Source organism: Coregonus clupeaformis, chromosome 12 (assembly GCF_020615455.1).
Source record: "Coregonus clupeaformis isolate EN_2021a chromosome 12, ASM2061545v1, whole genome shotgun sequence".
Lineage (NCBI taxonomy): Eukaryota > Metazoa > Chordata > Actinopteri > Salmoniformes > Salmonidae > Coregonus > Coregonus clupeaformis.
The window spans coordinates 21,914,708-21,938,011 of NC_059203.1; the positions used below are offsets into that span (position 1 = coordinate 21,914,708).

At 43.1% G+C, this 23,304-nt stretch overlaps 1 protein-coding gene across 2 annotated transcripts in view; it reads left to right on the forward strand.

Annotated features, from left to right (window-relative positions):
* Positions 1–22,772, forward strand: part of LOC121578621 (LHFPL tetraspan subfamily member 4 protein) — a 47,500-nt gene extending 24,728 nt beyond the window's left edge. Inside the window, exons 2-5 of one of the 2 annotated variants that reach the window (XM_041892989.2) lie at positions 9,995–10,234; positions 14,799–14,815; positions 17,875–17,910; positions 22,511–22,772. In XM_041892989.2, coding sequence (XP_041748923.2) covers positions 9,995–10,234; positions 14,799–14,815; positions 17,875–17,910; positions 22,511–22,564 — 347 coding nt within the window. In that variant the 3' untranslated portion in view covers positions 22,565–22,772. The remainder of the gene's footprint in view (positions 1–9,994; positions 10,235–14,798; positions 14,816–17,874; positions 17,911–22,510) is intronic. The other variant, XM_045224039.1, reaches the window with a different exon arrangement.
* Positions 22,773–23,304: the final 532 nt, after the last annotated feature.

The following is a 23,304-nucleotide window of genomic DNA, read 5'->3' on the forward strand; positions in this document are numbered from 1 at the left end:
AGGCCTCTCTCATCTTTTTAAGTGGGAGAACTTGCACAATTGGTGGCTGACTAAATACTTTTTTTCCCCACTGTATGTCTGTTTACAGTACAGTCGTGGTCAAAAGTTTTGAGAATGACACAAATACTAATTTTCACAAAGTCTGCTGCCTCAGTTTTGATGATGGCATTTTGCATATACTCCAGAATGTTATGAAGAGTGATCAGATGAATTGCAATTAATTGCAAAGTCCCTCTTTGCCATGAAAATGAACTTAATCCCAAAAAACATTTCCACTGCATTTCAGCCCTGCCACAAAAGGACCAGCTGCCATCATGTCAGTGATTCTCTCGTTAACACAGGTGAGAGTGTTGACGAGGACAAGGCTGGAGATCACTCTGTCATGCTGATTGAGTTAGAATAACAGACTGGAAGCTTTAAAAGGAGGGTGGTGCTTGAAATCATTGTTCTTCCTCTGTTAACCATGGTTACCTGCAAGGAAACACGTGCCGTCATCATTGCTTTGCACAAAAAGGGCTTCACAGGCAAGGATATTGCTGCTAGTAAGATTGCACCTAAATCAACCATTTATCGGATCATCAAGAACTTCAAGGAGAGAGGTTCAATTGCTGTGAAGAAGGCGTCAGGGCGCTCAAGAAAGTCCAGCAAGCACCAGATTGGACTGCTGAGGACTGGGGTTAAGTCATTTTCTCTGATGAATCCCCTTTCCGATTGTTTGGGGCATCCGGAAAAAAGCTTGTCTGGAGAAGACAAGGTGAGCGCTACCATCAGTCCTGTGTCAAGCCAACAGTAAAGCATCCTGAGACCATTCATGTGTGGGGTTGCTTCTCAGCCAAGGGAGTGGGCTCATTCACAATTTTGCCTAAGAGCAAAGCCATGAATAAAGAATGGTACCAACACATCCTCCGAGAGCAACTTCTCCCAACCATCCAAGAACAGTTTGGTGATGACCAATGCCTTTTCCAGCATAATGGAGCACCTTGCCATAAGGCAAAAGTGATAACTAAGTGGCTCGGGGAACAAAACATTGAAATGTTGGGTCCATGGCCAGGAAACTGCTCAGACCTTAATCCCATTGAGAACTTGTGGTCGATCCTCAAGAGGCAGGTGGACAAACAAAAACCCACAAATTCTGACAAACTCCAAGCTTTGATTATGCAAGAATGGGCTGCCATCAGTCAGGATGTGGCCAATAAGTTAATTGACAGCATGCCAGGGCGGATTGCAGAGGTCTTGAAAAAGAAGGGTCAACACTGCAAATATTGACTCTTTGCATAAACTTAATGTAATTGTCAATAAAAGCCTTTGACACTTATGGAATGCTTGTAATTATACTTCAGTATACCATAGTAACATCTGACAAAAATATCTCATAACACTGAAGCAGCGAACTTTGTGAAGACCAATACTTGTGTCATTCTCAAAACTTTTGACCACGACTGTATGTGTATGTTTGTGTGCCTTTGATGGCTTTGATGCATTCCTGTATGTGTGTGTGTGTGTGTGTGTGTGTGTGTGTGTGTGCACAGTCTGGCATTAGCCTTTGGTTAACAGAATAATCGATTAAGTCATTTGTTCCTCCCCCCAAGATAATTAACACCTCTGGAACACAGAGGCCTCGAGGAGCATCTGGGAAATGTAGTTATTTTCAAAGAGCATGGAAAAATCTATATCTCAGCTGGCTTTTACATGTCTGGCCATACTGTATATACTGTAGAAATCACAGGCAGATATACACTACACGGCCAAAAGTATGCGGACACCTGCTAGTCGAACATCTCATTCCAAAATAATGGGCATTAATATGGAGTTGGTCCCCCCTTTGCTGCTATAACAGCCTCCAGTCTTCTGGGAAGGCTTTGCGCTTCCATTCAGCCACAAGAGCATTAGTGTGGTTGGGCACTGATGTTGGGCGATTAGGCCTGGCTCGCATTCTGCGTTCCAATTCATCCCAAAGGTGTTAGATGGGGTTGAGGTCAGTGCTCTGTGCAGGCCAGTCAAGTTCTTCCACACCAATCTCGACAAACCATTTCTGTATGGACCTCGCTTTGTGCACGGGGGCATTGTCATGCTGAAACAGGAAAGGGCCTCCTTTACTGGAACTAAGGGGCCCGAATCATGAAAAACAGCCCCAGACCATTATTCCTCCTGCACCAAACTTTACAGTTGGCACTATGCATTCGGGCTGGTAGGGTTCTCCTGGCATCCGCCAAACCCAGATTCATCTGTCGGACTGCCAGATGGTGAAGTGAGAACGCATTTCCACTGCTTAAAGAGTCCAATGGATATGAGCTTTACACCACTCCAGCCAACACTTGGCATTGCGCATGAGGATCTTAGGCTTGTGTGCAGCTGCTCGGCCATGGAAACCCATTTCATCAAGCTCCCAACGAACAGTTATTGTGCTGACGTTGCTTCCAGAGGCAGTTTGGAACTCGGTAATGAGTGTTGCAACCGAGGACAGATGATTTTTACACGCTTCAGCACTCGGCAGTCCCGTTCTGTGAACTTGTGTGGTCTACCACTTCGCAGCGGAGCCATTATTTCTCCTAGACGTTTCCACATCACAATAACAGCACTTTGACAAACTGACTTGTGGAAAGGTGGCATCCTATGACGGTGCCACGTTGAAAGTCACTGAGCTCTTCAGTATGGGCCATTCAACTGCCAATGTTTGTCTAGATTTCATGGCTGTGTGCTCAATTGTATACACCTGTCAGCAACGGGTGTGGCTGAAATAGCCGAATCCACTAATTTGAAGGGATGTCCACATATTTTTGGCCATGTAGTGTAGAAGGACCTTTTGTCATGGCGTTTGTTTGTTGTCAAGCCTCTGAACAGCCTGTGTGTTTATTCTTTCACAACTCAGAGGGGATATATCTGACGCAGTAATTCTCTCTTCAAACTTGAAAGTGTCAAGCCTTAGTACAAACATTAATAAAGCATCACCTCGCCTCTGTTTTGGTACAAAGCTGAGGGATGGGCCTGGAAAAATGTAACCACTCTCAAATTCATAGACAGAGCTATGGATGCAAGGACTGACCATCCAAGACATCAAAATTATAGTTTTAATCATGTTTTGAGGCTATACGGTGTTTGTTTACATTTAAAATGTTTACCAACATTGGAGTAAAAAAACAAGCTTATATTTTGGGTTCTGATGGGGTTTGACAGTTGAACTAAGCTCAAGGTGCAATGGGTATATATCATAGATTTATGTTAAAAAATGTATGTAACAACTGCAGATTGCCCCTTTAAATGAAATGTTTCTACAACATGTTTTATTACTGTGTAATATCTGCCAAGACAGTAGGCTACTAGAGCCCTATATAGAGAGTTTGGCAAACTGTTTGTCACGTTGTCGCTTTGTGCCAAGCCTTCTGTGTCAGTACAGTTCTAATTGTCATCGTTACAGATCGTGGAATCTTTGGTGCCAACATGGCGCCCATTACAATTTTACATCTCAAACAGACTTGTCCGAACTCTGCATCTCTATCTCTCTGCTCTCTGTGGCATCAGACCAGTCTATGAAATCAGTGGGGAACCAGTTAGAGGTAACACCACCAGATCATCTGATAGAGGATACATCCCAAATAGTACCCTATTCCCTGTATAATGCACTACTTTTGACCAGGGCCCATAGTGCACTACTTTTGACCAGAGCCCTATGAGCCAGGTCAAAGCAGTGCACTACATAGAGAATAAGGTGTCATTTGGAATGCAAGCAGATAGACACTCACATGGGACCTCGACTCCTCCAGGTAATGTCGACTCGCCTCTCCATTTAGGAGCGCTTCTCCAAGCCTTATCGCCACTATTGGAAATTCTATTAAGATACCTCAACCTCTTTCATTGTTTAGTAAATGTCCCCAAATCAAATAAATGCCCAATAAACTATTTTTCTTACAAAATAATTGATGCCGCTCCAAAGCCCAAGCCCCAAAGCTAGAATAGCACAGAAAGATAAGTATATATTATTATTTTTATCACAGAGTGTGATAATAGTAACTCTATTTAATAAAGGTACAGCTCTCAGTTGGTCACTACTTAGTTATTTCCAATCCCATCGGTGAAGTTATAATCTTGGTGTACATACACAGTGCACTTCCTGTAGGTTTCTCCCCTAAAATGGCAGCTGTGTGTGTTTGCGCAGAGCAGGAGAGGTCGTAAAGGTGGGTGGAGACAGCCATGTACTGGGAGTCTTAAGACCTTTTTAGAGAGAGAGAGAGAGAGAGAGAGAGAGATGCATTTTTCACCATGTTTTTACAAAAAAATATATTTACGTCATTTAGCAGACGCTCTTATCCAGAGCGACTTACAGTTAGTGAGTGCATACATTATTTTTTTTATTTTTTTCATACTGGCCCCCCATGGGAATCGAACCCACAACCCTGGCATTGCAAACGCCATGCTCTACCAACTGAGCTACATCCCTGCCGGCCATCCCCTCCCCTACCCTGGACGACGCTGGGCAAATTGTGCGCCGCCCCATGGGTCTCCCGGTCGCGGCCGGCTACGACAGAGCCTGGATATATAGATTTAGAGTTAGATAAACTTTGATTTTTTGGCAGGGACATATACAGAATGCTATCCTCCACAACAACCTTCATTCCAAACCAAACCTACAACCTATTCCCAAGCTATACAGCAAATACTCTGGCAAACAAACAGAAACCTGAAAACACCATCCAACCTGGAACTGAGTGAGTAATGTTTAGTCTGAAGCTATTTTTTACTTTCAAAAACCAAGAAGAAAAATACATTACAATGATATATTTTACTTTATAAGGACTGAATGCTAAGGCTACCAAGCTTGCTAGTGCAAAGAGATAGAACTTCAATTAGCACTGACGTGTGAAGTGAGAGGTGTCAAAGCCCTTGAGCCCATCAATGGCAGGAGAGTCGCACCGTCTACCCCAACCAAATGGAGATGCCTTAGAAGCACCCTCCCGCTGTTCAGAGGTCATAAAAATACAGTACCCTCTGTATATAAAGAATGATAAGACACGAAAAGAGTACAAAATGAAGCTCCTTATGGGAAATCAGGAGACACTTTTTGCTGACTTTTATAAAAATGGGAACATAAGCAACCTTATCTTCCACACAGACCATCCCCTGGCATGGCACAGTGCTATACTAGCACACTACCCCTCTTTTAAGGGGGGTGTTAGCGATGGGTGGAAACTCAGGATAAAGGACAACGAGGACTCTGAGTCATCTAATATAAATCTCTATAAATCTGGAACAGTATTGGTACAGGGCAACACCATACACAAGCCACAGATTGTACTCCTTATGGACTCAAACAGGAAATACATACAAGAAAATAAACTTTTTCCCAAACACACAGTGTCTAAACTCTGGTTTCCAAACACCCAGCGTGCCCTAGACCTTCTGTCTGAAGACCAACTAGGATCACCCAGCCACATAATAATACACACAGGCACAAACGACCTGAGAACACAGCAGGAAAGGGTGGCCACAGCACTCAAGGGAGTGATAGAAAAAGCTTCTTCTACTTTCCCCAATGCGCAAGTGGTTATCTCAACCCTGCTACCATGAAAATACTTCCACCCTGCTACCATACAGCAGGGAAACGCAAGTATTTCCCGTGACTGTGCATCAAAACCAAATGTCTACCTGGCGCACCACTCCACCCTGGACGTGAACAGCCTTTAAGACCAGGTCCACCTATACAAGGCAGCAGTGCCCACCTTCGCCCGGACCCTAAAGGATATCGCCCTCAACTGCAGACCCAACACCTCACACAGGAGCAACAGATCAACAGACACCCCGCCCTTACCAGCGAGACACTCTCCCAGACCTGCGAGACCCCCCCCGGACCTACACATAGAGGACCCCCGCCGAGAGGACCTACATCCAGACCACAGCACCATCAGCCACATCTACACCCCCACCAATTAACACCCCCCCCCAAGTCAACCATGCCCACAACCCCATTTAGGCCCCCTCAGATCAGACCTATGCCCCTCCTACCCACCCCATGCCCCCCACTCCCGCAAAGAGGGCCTCAACATGAAAGTCACACATACGCCCAGGCCGTGAGCAGGCAAACAGGCCCAACCCCCACTCTTACACTAGCCCAAGCCAATGGCATGTACCAGATGCTCAGCAGGCTCTGCTCACAATCACTGGCCTGAGGCCAAACCACACGACCAACAACATTAGACACTTTATGGAACACAAAGCCTTCACTATTTCATCCTGGAATATCCAAGGCCTGAGGTCATCTGCCTTTGGCCTAAAGAGCAGGAACCTGGACTTTACCAAAGAAATCAGAAATACAGACATTGTCATCCTACAAGAAACATGGTATAGAGGAGATGGACCCACTGGTTGCCCTCTAGGTTACAGAGAGCTGGTAATCCCATACACCAAAAGACCAGGTGTGAAACAGGGAAGAGACTCAGGGGGTATGCTAATTTGGTATAGAGCAGACCTAACTCACTCTATTAAATTAATCAAAACAGGAACATTTTACATTTGGCTAGAAATTCAAAAGGAAATGATCTCAACAGAGAAAAATGTCCTCCTGTGTGCGACCTATATCCCCCCCACTAGAATCCCCATACTTTAATGAAGACAGCTTCTCCATCCTGGAGGGGAAAATCAATAATTTCCAGACCCAGGGACATGTACTAGTCTGTGGCGACCTAAATGCCAGAACTGGACAAGAACCTGACACCCTCAGCACACAGGGGGACAAACACCTACATGGAGGTGACAGCATTCCCTCCCCCATATGCCCCCCTAGGCACAACTACGACAACATAACCAACAAAAACGGGTCACAACTCTTGCAGCTCTGTCACACAGGGGATATGTACATAGTCAATGGTAGGCTTCGAGGGGACTCCTATGGTAGGTACACCTATAGCTCATCTCTTGGCAGTAGTACTGTAGACTACTTTATCACTGACCTCAACCCAGAGTCTCTCAGAGCGTTCACAGTCAGCCCACTGACACCCCTATCAGACCACAGCAAAATCACAGTCTACTTGAACAGAGCAATACTCAATCATGAGGCATAAAAGCCAAAGGAACTGAATAATATTAAGAAATGCTATAGATGGAAGGAAAGTATTGTCGAAACCTACCAAAAAACAATTAGGCAACAACAAATTCAATCCCTTTTAGATAACTTCCTGGACAAAACGTAATAGTGAAGGTGTAAACTTGGCAGTAGAAAACCTAAACAGTATATTTGACCTCTCAGCTTCCCTATCAAATCTAAAAATCTCTAACAGAAAACCAAAGAAAACTAACAACAGTGACAAATGGTTTGATGAAGAATGCAAAAACCTAAGAAAGAAATTGAGAAACCTATCCAACCAAAAACATAGAGACCCAGAAAACCTGAGCCTACGCCTTCACTATGGTGAATCACTAAAACAATACAGAAATACACTACGGAAAAAGAAGGAACAGTATGTCAGAAATCAGCTCAATGTAATTGAAGAATCCATAGACTCTAACCACTTCTGGGAAAATTGGAAAACACTAAACAAACAACAACACGAAGAGCTATCTATCCAAAACAGAGATGTATGGGTAAACCACTTCTCCAATCTTTTTGGCCCTATAACAAAGCACAAACAGCAAAAAAATATACATGATCAAATGCAAACCCAGGGACCCTCTGCACACAACGACAACAGTCAGCCACGAAGCATCTTTACCTATCGCTCTTCAAAAGCCTCGGCCCTTGCAGAGCTAGGGAAACAACTACAAGGTCTCAGAGCGAGTGATGTCACCGATTGAAACGCTACTAGCGCACACCACTAACTAGCTAGCCATTTCATACCGGTTTCACGTTCCACAAACAGTGCAAGTGCAGCAGTGTATCTCTGCTTCAAGTTGATCCCTTTGGCCACGGGAATCCATATATATTGCCCCTGCCTCAAGCAGAGTACGCTAAAGCATACAGTGGCAGCTTGAACCGTATTATAGATGACTGTGTGGTGTGGCAGTGGACAGACACAAACCTCTTTATCTGGGGCCTTTTTCACTGGCTCAGCTGCCGCGTCAAGTGTTCTCCACTGACTCCACTGAGCCTTGGCTGAAGATGAAGATTTCCTCTTCCTGCTGTTTTCTTTTTTCATATTTTCTCTCTCTGGCTCGGCTAGCTGTCTCTCTCTGGCTCGGCTAGCTGTCTCTCTCTGGCTCCTTGGTCGAGTGTAAGAGCAAGACAGAGGGATGCTTGCGAAGCGGTTCCATTGGCAATGAGGGTTGACAGTGTGAAATGGAGAAAAGATAGACTGCCCTTTTCAATTTTTTTTAAACTTTATTTCTTTCCATCGTTTTCCTTTTTCCTCCTCTTCTTTTGTACTGTTTCATTACTCCCTAAATCTCACCTACCCCTGCAAACAACACCGTTCCCATGCGCTGTCCCCCCTATACTACTCCCCCATTCCATACCCCCTGAATCTACCTCCTCACCCCCTTTCTAGTGTACACGTCATATATTCTCCTCACCCCCTTTCTAGTGTACACTTCATTTATCCTCTTCACCCCCCTCTCAATCTGTACACTTCATATTATTTCCCACTTCCCCAAAACTATACTACCTCCTTAACCCCCTCCTGAAACGATATACACTACATGACCAAAAGTATGTGGACACCTGATCGTCGAACATCTAATTCTAAAATCATGGGCATTAATATGGAGTTGGTCCCCCCCTTTGTTGCTATAACAGCCTCCACTCTTCTGGGAAGGCTTTCCACTAGATGTTGGAACATGGCTGCGGGGACATGCTTCCATTCATTGATGTTGGGAAATTAGGCCTGACTCGCAGTTGGCGTTCCAATTCATCCAAAGGTGTTCGATGAGGTTGAGGTCAGGGCTCTGTGCAGGCCAGTCAAGTTTTTCCAAACTGATCTCAACAAACCATTTCTGTATGGACTTCGCATGGGGGCATTGTCATGCTGAAACAAGTTGGAAGCAAAGAATCGTCTAGAATTTCATTGTATGCTGTAGAGTTATGATTTCCCTTCACTGGAACTAAGGGGCCTAGCACAAACCATGAAAAACAACCCCAGACCATTATTCCTCCTCCACCAAACTTTACAGTTGGAACTATGCATTGGGGCAGGTAGTGTTCTCCTGGCATCCGCCAAACCCAGATTCGTCCGTCGGACTGCCAGACGGTGAAGCGTGATTCATCACTCCAAAGAAAGCGTTTCCACTGTTCCAGAGTCCAATGGCGGCGAGCCTTACACCCCTCCAGCCGACGCTTGGCATTGAGCATGGTGATCTTAGGCTTGTGTGAGGCTGCTCGGCCATGGAAACCCATTATATGAAGCTCCCAACAAACAGTTATTGTGCTGATGTTGCTTCCAGAGGCAGTTTGGAACTCGGTAGTGAGGCTTCCAGAGGCAGTTTGGAACTCGGTAGTGAGTGTTGCAACCGAGGACAGACGATTTTTACGCTCTACGCGCTTCAGCACTCATCGGTCCCGTTCTGTGAGCTTGTGTGGCCTACCACTTGTTACTCTTAGACATTTCTACTTCACAATAACAGCACTTACAGTTGACTGGGGCAGCTCTAGCAGGACAGAAATTTGACGAACTGACTTGTTGGAAAGGTGGCATCCTGACGGTGCCACATTGACAGTCACTGAGCTCTTCAGTAACGCCATTCACTGCCAATGTTTGTCTATGGAGATTGCATGGCTGTGTGCTCGATTTTATACACCTGTCAGCAACGGGTGTGTCTGAAATAGCCGAATCCACTAATTTGAAGGGGTGTCCAAATACTTTTGTATATATAGTGTACTTCACCCTTTCTCAAGTACTCTAAAACATACAGTAGAAGTGTGGTCGTTAAACTGATTATAGAACTCCCCCTCCTCCTTCTCCCTTCCTCTTTCTCTCCCTCCTCTCCTCTCTCTCCCCCTCCTCTCTTTCCCTCTCCTCTCTACCCCCCTCCTTTCTTTCCCCTTCACTCTCTCCCCCTCCTCTCTTCCCCACAGCCATGTGTTTGCTCCTGGGCTGTATGATCTTCCCGGACGGCTGGGATGCGGAGGTGGTACGCGACATGTGTGGCGAGGAGACAGGGAAGTATACGCTGGGGAACTGCTCGGTGCGCTGGGCCTACATGCTTGCCATCGTCGGCATCATGGATGCCCTCTTCCTCTCCTTCCTGGCCTTCGTTTTGGGCAACCGGCAGAATTACTTCCAGCTGGAGGAGCAGCTCAAAGCAGAACAGAAAGGTGAGGTGCTAATGACGCTAGGCTAAGCGCTAGGCTAATGGTAATATAGTCTAATAGCTAGGCTAATGCTAATCTAGGCTAACAGCTAGCCTAATGCTAATCTGGGCTAACAAATGGGATAATTCTTATCCAGGCTAACAGCAAGGACAACGCTAATCTAGGCTAACAGCTAGGTTAATGCTAATCTAGGCTAACAGCTTGGTTAATGATAATCTAGGCTAACAGCTTTTCATTGAATTATGCGCTAAAAGTCCTCCTTGTTATCACATCTTACCAGCAGGCCTGTAAAATAAAGCATTGACCATTTACCAGATGGACTAGGTCATTTTAAAAAATTGCTATGTAGTTATGTTTTAATTACATTTCAAAACCAGCCCTGTTCTTTTTTATTATTGCGTTGATAATCAAGTTTTAATGTTTTGAGTAAAACATTTGGCACAAACAAGTCTCCATGTAGCTAGCTCAGCTCAAAGGCTAGCTATCTATAACTATTTGAAAATACTCAACTCAAAGGCTAGCTACAGCTATAGCTACCACCATGACATGAGAGCTCATGCCTGTTACATGAGGAAAGCCAATGCATCACCGCAGGGGGAACCCAATCCCAGGTCAGGATGGGTTTTTCTTGTAGTTTGCACAGCTAGGGCTGGTTTTCCTGCTTGTTGGATTTGAAAATTGTGATGTTGATGGTTTAAAGTCTTTGTGTGCAAGGGGACCCATGTTCATACAATTTCTATAATGCGTTTCTGTGAAATGCATTGTGGTGTCGGGTGCATTACATCATCCAGGTTTTCAATAATCTACCCACTGATCCCTTTACAAAATCTCAGTCTATGAAATATTTCTGTGTGCTGTCAAAGGCTTGAATAACGAGGCAACGTTGCTCTATCTAGATTTGGTGCATCTGTATATTTTTACGATTTAGCAAAAATATTGGTAGCGTCGTGATGAGGGATGTTGCAGCATGATCAGAGGCAGTAGAAGACAGAGAGCTGGTCAAGCTGCATTAAGAAAAAATGCCTAAATGACCCGTTTTTGTTGGTTATGTTGTAGTTGTGCCTAGGGGGGCATATGGGGGAGGGAATGCTGTCACCTCCAGGTAGGTGTTTGTCCCCCTGTGTGCTGAGGGTGTCAGGTTCTTGTCCAGTTCTGGCATTTAGGTTGCCACAGACTAGTACATGTCCCTGGGTCTGGAAATGATTGATTTCCCCCTCCAGGATGGATAAGCTGTCTTCATTAAAGTATGGGGATTCTAGTGGGGGGATATAGGTAGCACACAGGAGGACTTTTTTCTCTGTTGAGATCATTTCCTTTTGAATTTCTAGCCAAATGTAAAATGTTCCTGTTTTGATTAATTTAATAGAGTGAGTTAGGTCTGCTCTATACCAAATTAGCATACCCCTTGAGTCTCTTCCCTGTTTCACACCTGGTCGTTTGGTGTATGGGACTACCAGCTCTCTGTAACCTAGAGGGCAACCAGTGGGTCCATCTCCTCTATACCATGTTTCTTGTAGGATGACAATGTCTGTATTTCTGATTTCTTTGGTGAAGTCCAGGTTCCTGCTCTTTAGGCCAAAGGCAGATGACCTCAGGCCTTGGATATTCCAGGATGAAATAGTGAAAGCTTTGTGTTCCATAAAGTGTCTAATGTTGTTGGTCGTGTGGTTTGGTCTCAGGCCAGTAATTGTGAGCAGAGCCTGCTGAGCATCTGGTACATGCCATTGGCTTGGGCTAGTGTAAGAGTGGGGGTTGGGCCTGTTTGCCTGTTCACGGCCTGGGCGTATGTGTGACTTTCATGTTGAGGCCCTCTTTGCGGGAGTGGGGGGCATGGGGTGGGTAGGAGGGGCATAGGTCTGATCTGACTCTATCACTCTCTCTCGCTTTCACACATTCACACACACACACGCACGTGCACACGTGCACACACACACACACACGCACACACACTTTCCAATATTCCTCCGATCACTGCCCCTCGATTCTCCCCCTCTCGATTGATCTCTCTCTCTCCCCCATCATCCCTCCACTGGATGCTCATTTTGTTTAATCTGGTTCAAGGGGGAGGGGGCGTCTGGGCTAGTACAAGATGAGGTGGGGTGGTGTTGAGGCATCTGTAGTTGCCTGAGTAGTGGTGTTGCATCAACAACAACAAAACCTGGTGGCAGCGTGCCAGAACTCCTCTGGCATTATTTGTTTAGCCTTAATCCACCCGGCTGTTTCCCCCTCTGTTGCTAGTGCTAGTGTTCATTTGGTTAATTCAACCTGGTTACAGAGTAGTCCTGACACTATTGCTCATAATGTACATCGTCAGCTCTCTCTACAATGAATGCCAACCCACAGGACCAGAGGCAGGGAAATGTTGGAATAACTTCACATATGTTCATCAGATAAAATAGCTTCAGTCACAGCATCATGGCTCATTTCATTGTGACATGAATGCTTGGTCTTTTCTCTCAGTCTTGAAAATATGACGCCCTGGAATGCAATTTGAAAACAAAAAAAGTAGCTGAAATAATACTTGTTTTAAATCAATTTTTTGTTTGAATTAGATACAATGGAGCATCAAAATGCAGATGTGGACATGTTTATGTGTCCGATGGATTGCTAGGGATATTTTCCAGCCACATTATTCTGAGCGTTTCCCTCCCGTTTCCCACTCCAGAGCTCCTACTGGTTCTCACCGCAGGAGACTAGAATTTGGACAGTTCTCATTCAACAACCCTTGGGGATAAACAATTGGTTTAACCTGCGATAGCAGACAAATACTGTGTCTTCAGAAAGTATTAACACCCCTTCACTTTTTCTAAATTTTGTTGTGTTACAGCCTGAATTTAAAATTGCTTAAATAGAGATTTGTTTTGTCACTGGCCTACACACAATACCCCATAATGTCTAAGTGGAATTATATCTTTAGAAAGTTTTACAAATTAATAACATTTTAAAAGTTTAAATGTCTTCAGTCAATAAGTATTCAACCCCTTTGTTATGGCAAACCTAAATAAGTTCAGGAGAAAATATTTGCTTAACAAGTCACATAAGTTGCATGGACTCGCTCTGTGTGCAAAATAGTGGTTAACATGATTTTTGAATGACTACCTCATCTCTGTACCCCACACATACATTTATCTGTAAGGTCCCTCAGTCGAGCAGTGAATTTCAAACACAAATTCAACCACAAAGACCAGGGCACCTATTGGTAGATGGGTCAAAATAAAAAAAAACAGACATTGAATATCCCTTTGAGCATGGTGAAGTTTTTAAATACGCTTTAGATGGTGTATCAATACACTGTCACAACAAAGATACAGGCGTCCTTCCTAACTCAGTTGCCGGAGAGGAAGGAAACCGCTCAGGGATTTCACCATGAGGCCAATGGTGACTTTAAAACAGTTACAGAGTTTAATGGCTGTGATAGGACAAAACTGAGGATGGATCAATAACATTGTAGTTACTCCACAATACTAACCGAATTGACAGAGTAAAATAAGGAAGCCTGTACAGAATAACAAATATTCCAAAACATGCATCCTGTTTGCAACAAGGCACTAAAGTAATACTGTAAAAAATGTGGCAAAGCAATTAACTTTTGGTCCTGAATACAAAGTGTAATGTTTGGGGCAAATCTGATACAACACATTACTGAGTACCACTCTCCATATTTTCAAGCATAGTGGTGGCTGCATCATGTTATGGGTATGCTTGTAATTTTCAGGATAAAAAATAAACAGAATGGAGCTAAGCACAGGCAAAATCCTATAGAAAAACCTGGTTCAGTCTGCTTTCCACCAGACACTGGGAGATGAATTCACTTTTCAGCAGGACAATAACCTAAATCACAATGCCAAATCTACACTGGAGTTGCTTTCCAAGAAAACAGTGAATGTTTCTGAGTGGCCGAGTTACAGTTTTGACTTACACTACCAGTCAAAAGTTTGGACACACCTACTCATTCAAGGGTTTTTCTTTATTTTTACTGCAGCGTTGCAGTTCTTGACACACTCAAACCGGTGCGCCTGGCACCTACTACCATACCCCGTTCAAAGGCACTTCAATATTTTGTCTTGCCCATTCACCCTCTGAATGGCACACAAACACAATCCATGTTTCAATTATCTCAAGGCTTAAAAATCATTCTTTAACCTGTCTCCTCCCCTTCATCTACAGTGATTTGACATCAATAAGGGATCATAACTTTCACCAGACTATGTCATGGAAAGAGCAGGTGTTCCTAATGTTTTGTATACTCAGTGTATAAGGTTTCAGCGGTCTGCAACAGTCTTCCTCCTTTCAGCCTCTCTCATCTCCTTTTCTATCAGTGTTCTGTTATTTTCTATTTATTCAATTTCTCTGTATTTTTGTTGTAAAAAAGGTGTTTCTTGATAAGGGTTAAAGGTTATGGTTTTCTGAATCAAACTGCATATTGTTTGATGAAATTAGAAAAAAACGTTGTTTTTTTTAAACGTAAAATGTACATGTGCAGTCAAAACCATTTCCCCCTATTCACATCGATATCAATCCTACTGAAGAAGATTGACACAAAACAATTCTCCTTCTGTCTTCACAGATCTTGCAGTGTCCAGGGTAAGTCAATCCGCTGTTGTGACTGTTTGTGCTCTGTGGTGTGTTGTGATCGTAAGGTATCTGTGCAGTGTGCTCGTGCGCTGGTGTGTGTGGTGTGTACAGTGACCTCTGCTGTCCAGGTGGATTAGCAAGTAGAGTAGACCCCTCCCCCACTGGAGTCCATGAATGATTGAGCATATCAGGGACGGACGGTACGCTGATTCTATACAAACTAATATGCTGTATGGAGCGTGTAGACACAGATACATACACACATGTACATTACCAGTCAAAAGTTTGGACACACCTACTCATTCAAGGGTTTTTCTTTATTTTTTACTATTTTCTACATTGTAGAATAATAGTGAAGACATCAAAGCTATGAAATAACACATATGGAATCATGAATCATGTAGTAACCAAAAAAAAGTGTTCAACAAATCAAAACATATTTTATATCTGAGATTCTTAAAAGGAGCCACCCTTTGCCTTGATGACAGCTTTGCACACTCTTGGCATTCTCTCAACCAGCTTCATGAGGTAGTCACCTGGAATGCATTTCAATTAACAGGTGTACCTTCTTAAAAGTTAATTTGTGGAATTTATTTTCTTCTTAATGCGTTTGAGCCAATCAGTTGTGTTGTGACAAGGTAGGGGGGTATACAGAAGATAGCCCTTTTTGGTAAAAGACCAAGTCCATATTATGGCAAGAACAGCTCGAATTAGCAAAGAGAAATGACAGTCCATCATTACTCTAAGACATGAAGATCAGTCAATCCGGAACATTTCAAGAACTTTGAAAGTGCAGTCACAAAAACCATCAAGCGCTATGATGAAACTGGCTCTCATGAGGACCGCCACGGGAAAGGAAGACCCAGAGTTACCTCTGCTGCAGAGGATAAGTTCATTAGAGTTAACTGCACCTCAGATTGCAGCCCAAATAAATCCTTCACAGAGTTCAAGTAACAGACACATCTCAACATCAGCTGTTCAGAGGAGACTGCATTAATCAGGCCTTCATTGTCGAATTGCTACAAAGAAACCACTACTAAAGGACACCAATAAGAAGAAGCGACTTGCTTGGGCCAAGAAACACGAGCAATGGACATTAGACTGGTGTTAATCTGTCCTTTGGTCTGATGAGTCCAAATTAGAGATTTTTGGTTCCAACCGCTGTGTCTTTGTGAAACGCAGAGTAGGTGAACGGATGATCTCCGCATGTGTGGTTTCCACTGTGAAGCATGGAGGAGGAGGTGTGATGTTGTGGGGGTGCTTTGCTGGTGACACTGTATGTGATTTATTTAGAATTCAAGGCACACTTAACCAGCATGGCTACTATCCCATCTGGTTTGCGCTTAGTGGGACTATCATGTGTTTTTCAACAGGACAAGGACCCAAAACACACCTCCAGGCTGTGTAAGGGCTATTTGACCAAGGAGAGTGTTGGAGTGCTGCATCAGATGACCTGGCCTCCACAATCACCTGACCTCAACCCAATTGAGATGGTTTGGGATGAGTTGGACCGCAGAGTGAAGCAAAAGCAGCCAACAAGTGCTCAGCATATGTGGGAACTCCTTTAAGACTGTTGGAAAAGCATTCCTCATGAAGCTGGTTGAGAGAATGCCAAGAGTGTGCAAAACTGTCATCAAGGCAAAGGGTGGCTATTTTGAAGAATCTCAAATATAAAAACACTTTTTTTGGTTACTACATGATTCCATATGTGTCATTTCATAGTTTGGATGTCTTCACTATTATTCTACAATGTAGAAAATAGTAAAAATAAAGAAAAACCCTTGAATGAGTAGGTGTGTCCAAACTTTTGACTGGTACTGTATATCTGTAAGAGAGAGGAGATGAAAATGCTAGCCTAATTACGAGCGGAGCGGTCTTCAAAAAACAAGCTCTCATAAACACAAATATTATGTAAACTGTGAGCAGTAGCTCCGGGGCCCATGAAAATGAATTGTTAAAAGCACTAGTAGTGACACTCAAGGGGAGAAACATGTCCACCACTTTGTATTCCACAGAAAAGGAGCCGCCACAGTCACTTTTAATGTGCTGGGAAGAAATTCCCTGCATATGTCAGTTTGTCTCACAATGAAAATTAATTGTGCTTTGAATATGTGAATATTTTAAGAACCGTTTTCAGCTTGATCTGGAAAAAGGCTCTTTCTTTGTTAAGGAAGAGGAGGGAGGAAGGAGGGAAGGTTATCATTGTTCAAGGAGAGATAATAACCTCAGAGTAGAGTTGTCTATTAGACGAGTGCACAGTAGATTTTGTCCACAGTAGATTGATTGTCTACCTTGAAAACACTGACTTATAGCTTCAATCGATAAAAATGGGCCAAATGAAAGCTTAAGGCCTTTTTATTTGCACATAGAATGAGATAACTGTCCTCGTCAGGTGGAGTATTGATAGAATCAGCCTATGATATGGAGAGAGCCAGAGGGCTGGTATTTGATATACTATAGTGAGCTGATGACACTGCTCCACAAAGACATTTTGGATATTTTTTTAAAATGCATTTTAGTCAGCAGTATGGTATCCATATTAGGAAGTTGTGAAAGGGAGTTTTGTCTGAGAACTGACGACTTCCTAATATGGATGCTATATAGCACACCTATGGTTAGAGCAGGGTTTCCCAAACTCGGTCCTCGGGACCCCAAGGTGTGCACGTTTAGTTTTTTGCCCTAGCACTACACAGCTGATTCAAATAATCATCAAGCTTTGATAATTTGAATGTGTGGACTCATCCATGTCATTTTGACTTGAGGCCGCAGGAAGAAAACCTCAACTATCATCTTGAGGTTATAGATGTAGGCTAGTTTTGTCCAATAAATCATTTAATAAAATCAAACCACTAAATTCGACTAGGCACTGGTTGGCTATGTTTCTCCCTTTTTACTAGATTTTGCACCTCTTCGCCATAATAGTGGACAAAAAAGATGTATGTTTGCTTTATGTTTGTGTAGTGCTATAAATGCTAGTGAGGTGACAGAAGTAATTGGGTGTGGTAGACAATTACAGTACCTATTGTCGTGATGATGCACAGTCTTAACGCTACGTTCCTCCCCTCCAGCATCTCCACCTTGGCTCCACCCTCAGGATGGACGGAGTAAGACCAATCAGCTTCCCACATTTAATCAATATGACGGGGAATAGGACCTCTCAATCAACCAATGTGCATGTAATTAACCCTAGCATGCACCTGGAACCTGTTTGTTGCTGTTTCGGATGTTTTGATCTGCTTGCTTCTGTAATAAGTAGTACTGGTGTTTTGCTCACTCCCTCCCTCGACATTTCCTCATATGCTTCCTGCGTGTGATGCTTTCATATTAAAGGCCAACTCCTCCATTAGTACGTAGAAAATATAGACATAAAATAGACATCTAGATATCATTCTGTTCATATTTCCTTCTTGATATGGACAGGTAATGCGATGTTCACAGAATCAGCTGTTTTACCGATATTTCATGACCACATCGGATATCTTGTCATCATTCTCTAGACCAGGGGTGTCAAACGTCCGGCCCACGGGCCGGATCAGGCCCGCAAACGGGTTTAATCCGGCCCGCGAGATGATTTTGTAAAGTATAAAAATGCGCTGCAATTTTTCAATAAAATAAACTGCTGTTCCAATTGCAATAGCAATTGTGTTAAGCAAGCAAACTGTTTATACCGGGGCAGAGCAAGTACGTCAAGCACGTGCAGCCAGTCCGGATGAGCTACTTTGTTTTGCCCGTGATATTTATTACGGCTTCTACTTTTAACATTATGTGCTTTGGCACCCTCATTGCCCCAATATGTCTCTGTCAAAAAAGAGAAAAGTGGACGCAGAGTGCAGAGTGTTCCAAGAAAAATGGTCATCCTCCTATTTATTCACGGAATTCAATGGGAAAGCTGTATGTTTGGTGTGTTCACAGCATGTTGCAGTGCTGAAAGAATATAACCTTCGGTCGCCACTATGTGAGTCTTCATGCCGACAAATATGACAACTTTCAAGGACAGCGGAGAAGAGAGAAGGTGAATGAACTGTTGGCGGGTCTGAAGAAACAGCAGTCTGTGTTTACTCACAGCCGAGACATCAGTGACGCTGCAGTGAAAGCTAGCTAACTCATTGCTAATGAAATCGCAGTGGCTTCAAAACCATTTAGTGAGGGTGAATTTGTAAAAACATGCATGATGAAGGCAGCGGAGTTTGTGTGCCCTGAAAAGCGTCAGGCTTTTGTAAATATCAGCCTGACAAGAAACATAGTTGCAGACAGGATTTCCGATCTTTCAGTGGATTTGGACAGCCAGTTGAAGCAAAAAGTAAAGTCATTTATTGCGTTTTCGGTTGCAATTGATGAAAGCACGGACATTACAGATGTTGCACAACTGGCCATTTTCATCCACGGAGTTGATGACACATTGACCGTCACCGAGGAGTTCGTGGAGTTGGTGCCGATGACAGATACAACAACAGCAGCTGATATTTTCACCGCACTCGTCGACGCGCTGGACAGGGTCGGAGTGGACTGGTCCCGCGCTGTCAGCCTGGCTACAGATGGTGCGCCCTCAATGATCGGGAAAAAAGCAGGCGTTGTGACAAAGTTCAGAGAGAAAGTGCAATCTGCAAATGGAGGACATGATTTTTTGACTTTTCACTATTTTGCACCAGGAGGCTTTGTGTTGCAAGTCATTAAAGATGGATAACATCATGAAGGTGGTCATCCAAACTGTTAATTTCATCCGATCCAGAAGCCTGAATCACCGTCAGTTTGACAGCCTTCTCAGAGAGAAAGACCACATCTATGGCCTGCCATACCACACTGAGGTAAGATGGTTAAGCCGAGGTGCTGTGCTGAGGCGTTTCTTTGATTTACGAGAAGAAATTGAACAGTTCATGGAAGAAAAGGAGTGTTAGAATTTCATTCCGCAGAATGGATGCAGGACCTTGCATTTATGGTGGATGTTACAGAGCACCTGAATAACTTGAACAAACAGCTGCAAGGGCGCAACAAAGTTGTCACGCAGTATTATGACAGCATACGTTCTTTCAAGTTGAAGCTGTCATTGTGGGAGACGCAACTCGCCGGTGGTGATGCAGCTCACTTCCCTGTCTGAAAAATGTGTGCGCGACCCAACATGTGGCAGACATGAAGCGGTTCAAAGATAAAATAACGGGACTGTTACGGGAGTTTGAGCAACGCTTTCAGATTTTTGGTGAACTGGAGAAAGACTTCAACGTTTTTTGCTCGCCATTCACCGTGAATCCCTCTGATCTGCCCATCAGCATCCAACTTGAAATAATAGACTTGCAGTGTGACTCGGATTTGAAGGGCAAATTTGCCGCAGCTGGCTTGGACACATTTTATCAGAATCTCTTGCCAGGTTACCCCAACTTGACAGCCCTCGCTGCAAAACTGTTGTGCATGTTTGGAACCACATATCTTTGTGAGCAAGTTCTCTGTAATGAGCATAAATAAAACAAAGCTGCGCTCAAGGCTCACGCACAAGCACTTGAATCACATCCTGAAGTTGGCTGCCACTCAGGATGTGACGCCTGATATTGATGTGCTGGTGAAAGCTCAAAGATGCCAGGTATCAGGAGTCAAATAAACTATGCAACCCCACTTAAAGTGCTGCATGAGACACCCTGATATAGTTCTGTCTGTGATATACTTCTGTGAATCACTGAGGCATTGTGTGTTTGTGTGTTCTTTGTCCTCAGAACTTTCAAATAACTTGGTGTTTTATGATTAATAGTGATGTTGTGCTTTTGGACACACTGTCCTCAGGCTCCAGCTTTATGTTTATATGTTTTTATGTTGATGTGCTATTGTTTTTAATTGATTTTATTTTATTTGTATATTTAACCTATTCTTGACTCTGTGGTTCTTGCACTTGTTTGGGGAACAGGATTTCATTATTTTTATCTACATTTCTGCCTGAGAAATGACACCCTGATATAGTTCTGTGATCTGTGAAACAGTTCTGTTAATCACTGAGGCATTGTGTGTTCTTTTTCTTTAGAATTTTCAAATAAACTTGAGGTGTTTTATGATTAATAGTGATGTTGTGCTTGTACTATTTTGGACACACTGTCCTCAGGCTCCAGCTTTATGTTTTATGTTGATCATATTAAAACAAAGAAAACAATCTGAAGTTGTTGTTTTTAAGTTATATATACCATGATTTTACCGGTCCGGCCCACTTGGGAATAGATTTTCCTCCATGTGGCCCCTGAGCTAAAATGAGTTTGACACCCCTGCTCTAGACATTCTCTCCAAACTGCTACAGACAAGGTGATACGTTTCTCACTGAATCAGCAATTTTGTCGATAATACAATAATTCATCAACACAACTTTGCACAGAGCACAGGTCAGACGCCAACTAAAAACAAAATGGCCGACATGCCCCGAACTATCGTATTTAATGACCTCAGAAAGCCATTCTTTGGAAGGCACTTGGCTACGTCACCCCCCCATAAAGCAGGCCAATCTAAGTGTAAACCTTGGGGGTGAGGAGGGAGGAGAGTGGGGCACTCCGCTATTTGTTTCCAACGTGGGGGAGGAATGCGATGACTTTCGGTATGTACCGCAGCCGTCCTGGCCCAGCCAAATGTGACACCTGTTCAGGCGGAGGAGTTAGAGCAGGCCTTCTGAACAGATTAATAACACTTTCATCTCTTTTTCTCCTCCCTCCCCTCCACCTATTCATTCTCAGCCCCACCCCTGATTGACTCACTTTTGGCATAATCTGATTTTCATTCAATCAGCTTGCGTAGAGGAAGAGTTATCACGGCAAAGCGCTCCAGCTATTATTATCCCTCGCCAGGCACGCTGAGTCACAAACCGGAAGTTCATGTAGTCTCAGGTCGAAGCGGACTAACGATGTGGAGTTAGGGTAGGGTGTGACACGCAATGTCGTTTTGGTTTAATGAATTGACTCATTACTTTGCTAGTCCTCTTTAAGCAACGTAGCTGTTTGGTATGGAACGTTAATGGCTGCTTGAAAACGTCAGCTTGGTTTCTCTGTGTGTTTTCTGCACATGCAAAAAAATAAATTATGCAAACACTATTTTTATAACCAGGGAAAAAGACAAAAGCATGTAAACAAGTTGACCAAATGCACGTTCTGAGGCACATAAACTTTTGTTATGTGCTGTAACGCAGCGACTGTGGTTATCACTGTCACAATGCTGAATCATATTCAATATACCGGTATAAATATAAAATATAATGAAAAGTTATATACAAGATGGTCCCATACAAAAACATAATGAAATGTTGTTTCTAGGGATTTGGTCTGAAATGTCAGAGAAAATGTACTCAGCAGTGACCTTTAAATGGCATTACATTTGTATGTTTTTTTGTTTTTAAGTTTCTTTCATATTCCACACCTCAGTTACTAACATAGTGACTCATGTTTCATTTCCCTTATGTGTATCCCTTGAAATCCACCACGACATACCATATCCGCTGGATGAGATTAAATTATTTGACTTCATTATAAATAATAATAATAATGGTCACTAGAGGAATTTGTTTTCTATTAAAGAGACCCAAGTATAAAATAGGGCATGAATTATAAAAAATCCAGAATGTCAACATTTGTGGCGGTCCCCTTATTTCAGACCAGATCCATTCCTGCTACTTCCTTGTTCCTCTCCCTCATGTGTTGCCTTCTGATACTTTCTGGACTCTAACCTTTCTCTTTTCTTTTCCCCCAGGTTGAAATCCGGGAGACCAAGGATCCACAATATGGAGTCCAACGGTTCCACTGAGCATGCCCCTCCAACCGTCCCCTCCTCTCCTTCCTCTCCTCCGCTCGTCCACCCCAGCTCTTCAGGTTCAACCACTGGTCTTGGACTGGAGGCTCCATCCAGCTGTTTGTAAAATAGAAATGAAATGGAAGATATTCAAAAAGAGAAAATATACGTCTGTTTGAAGAGAACTATGATAAAAAGGAAAAATATGATCAGCTTTATAAAACTCTGGGAAAATAATTAATTATATACAGTATTCATTCATTATCACATAATATTACTATAACAAAGGTAATGAAGTAAATAATGATGATAATGCTTGCGGCAGGCATATTCTATGAAAATCTACATGTTTTTTATTCAGAATGGAAAAATGTCCAGCTTTAAAAAGAACCATTAAGAAGTGCATATTTACAAGCAGGTTCTCCTTCTAATATATCTTTTTTTTTTTTTTTTTTGTACAGCCACAGTGTAATTTTGAAGACCATCTTTTTTCAGAAAGATTTTCATCTTCCTCTCTTTGTTTATGAAGTCTGGTCCCAAGAAATACACAAGAAAAGGAAGACATAAATAAGGTGTTTCTATGGAAACAGGGTAAAAAGACTTATAGCAATTATTACCCCATTATTATCATCCCCCAGAACCCTTTGGAATAGCAACCCCTTTCTGATCGTCATCTTGGAAAAGGAAGTGTGGATTATTGGCATAATGTATTATTTTCTCTCCGTGTAATTTGATCTACCAACAATAGCCATCAG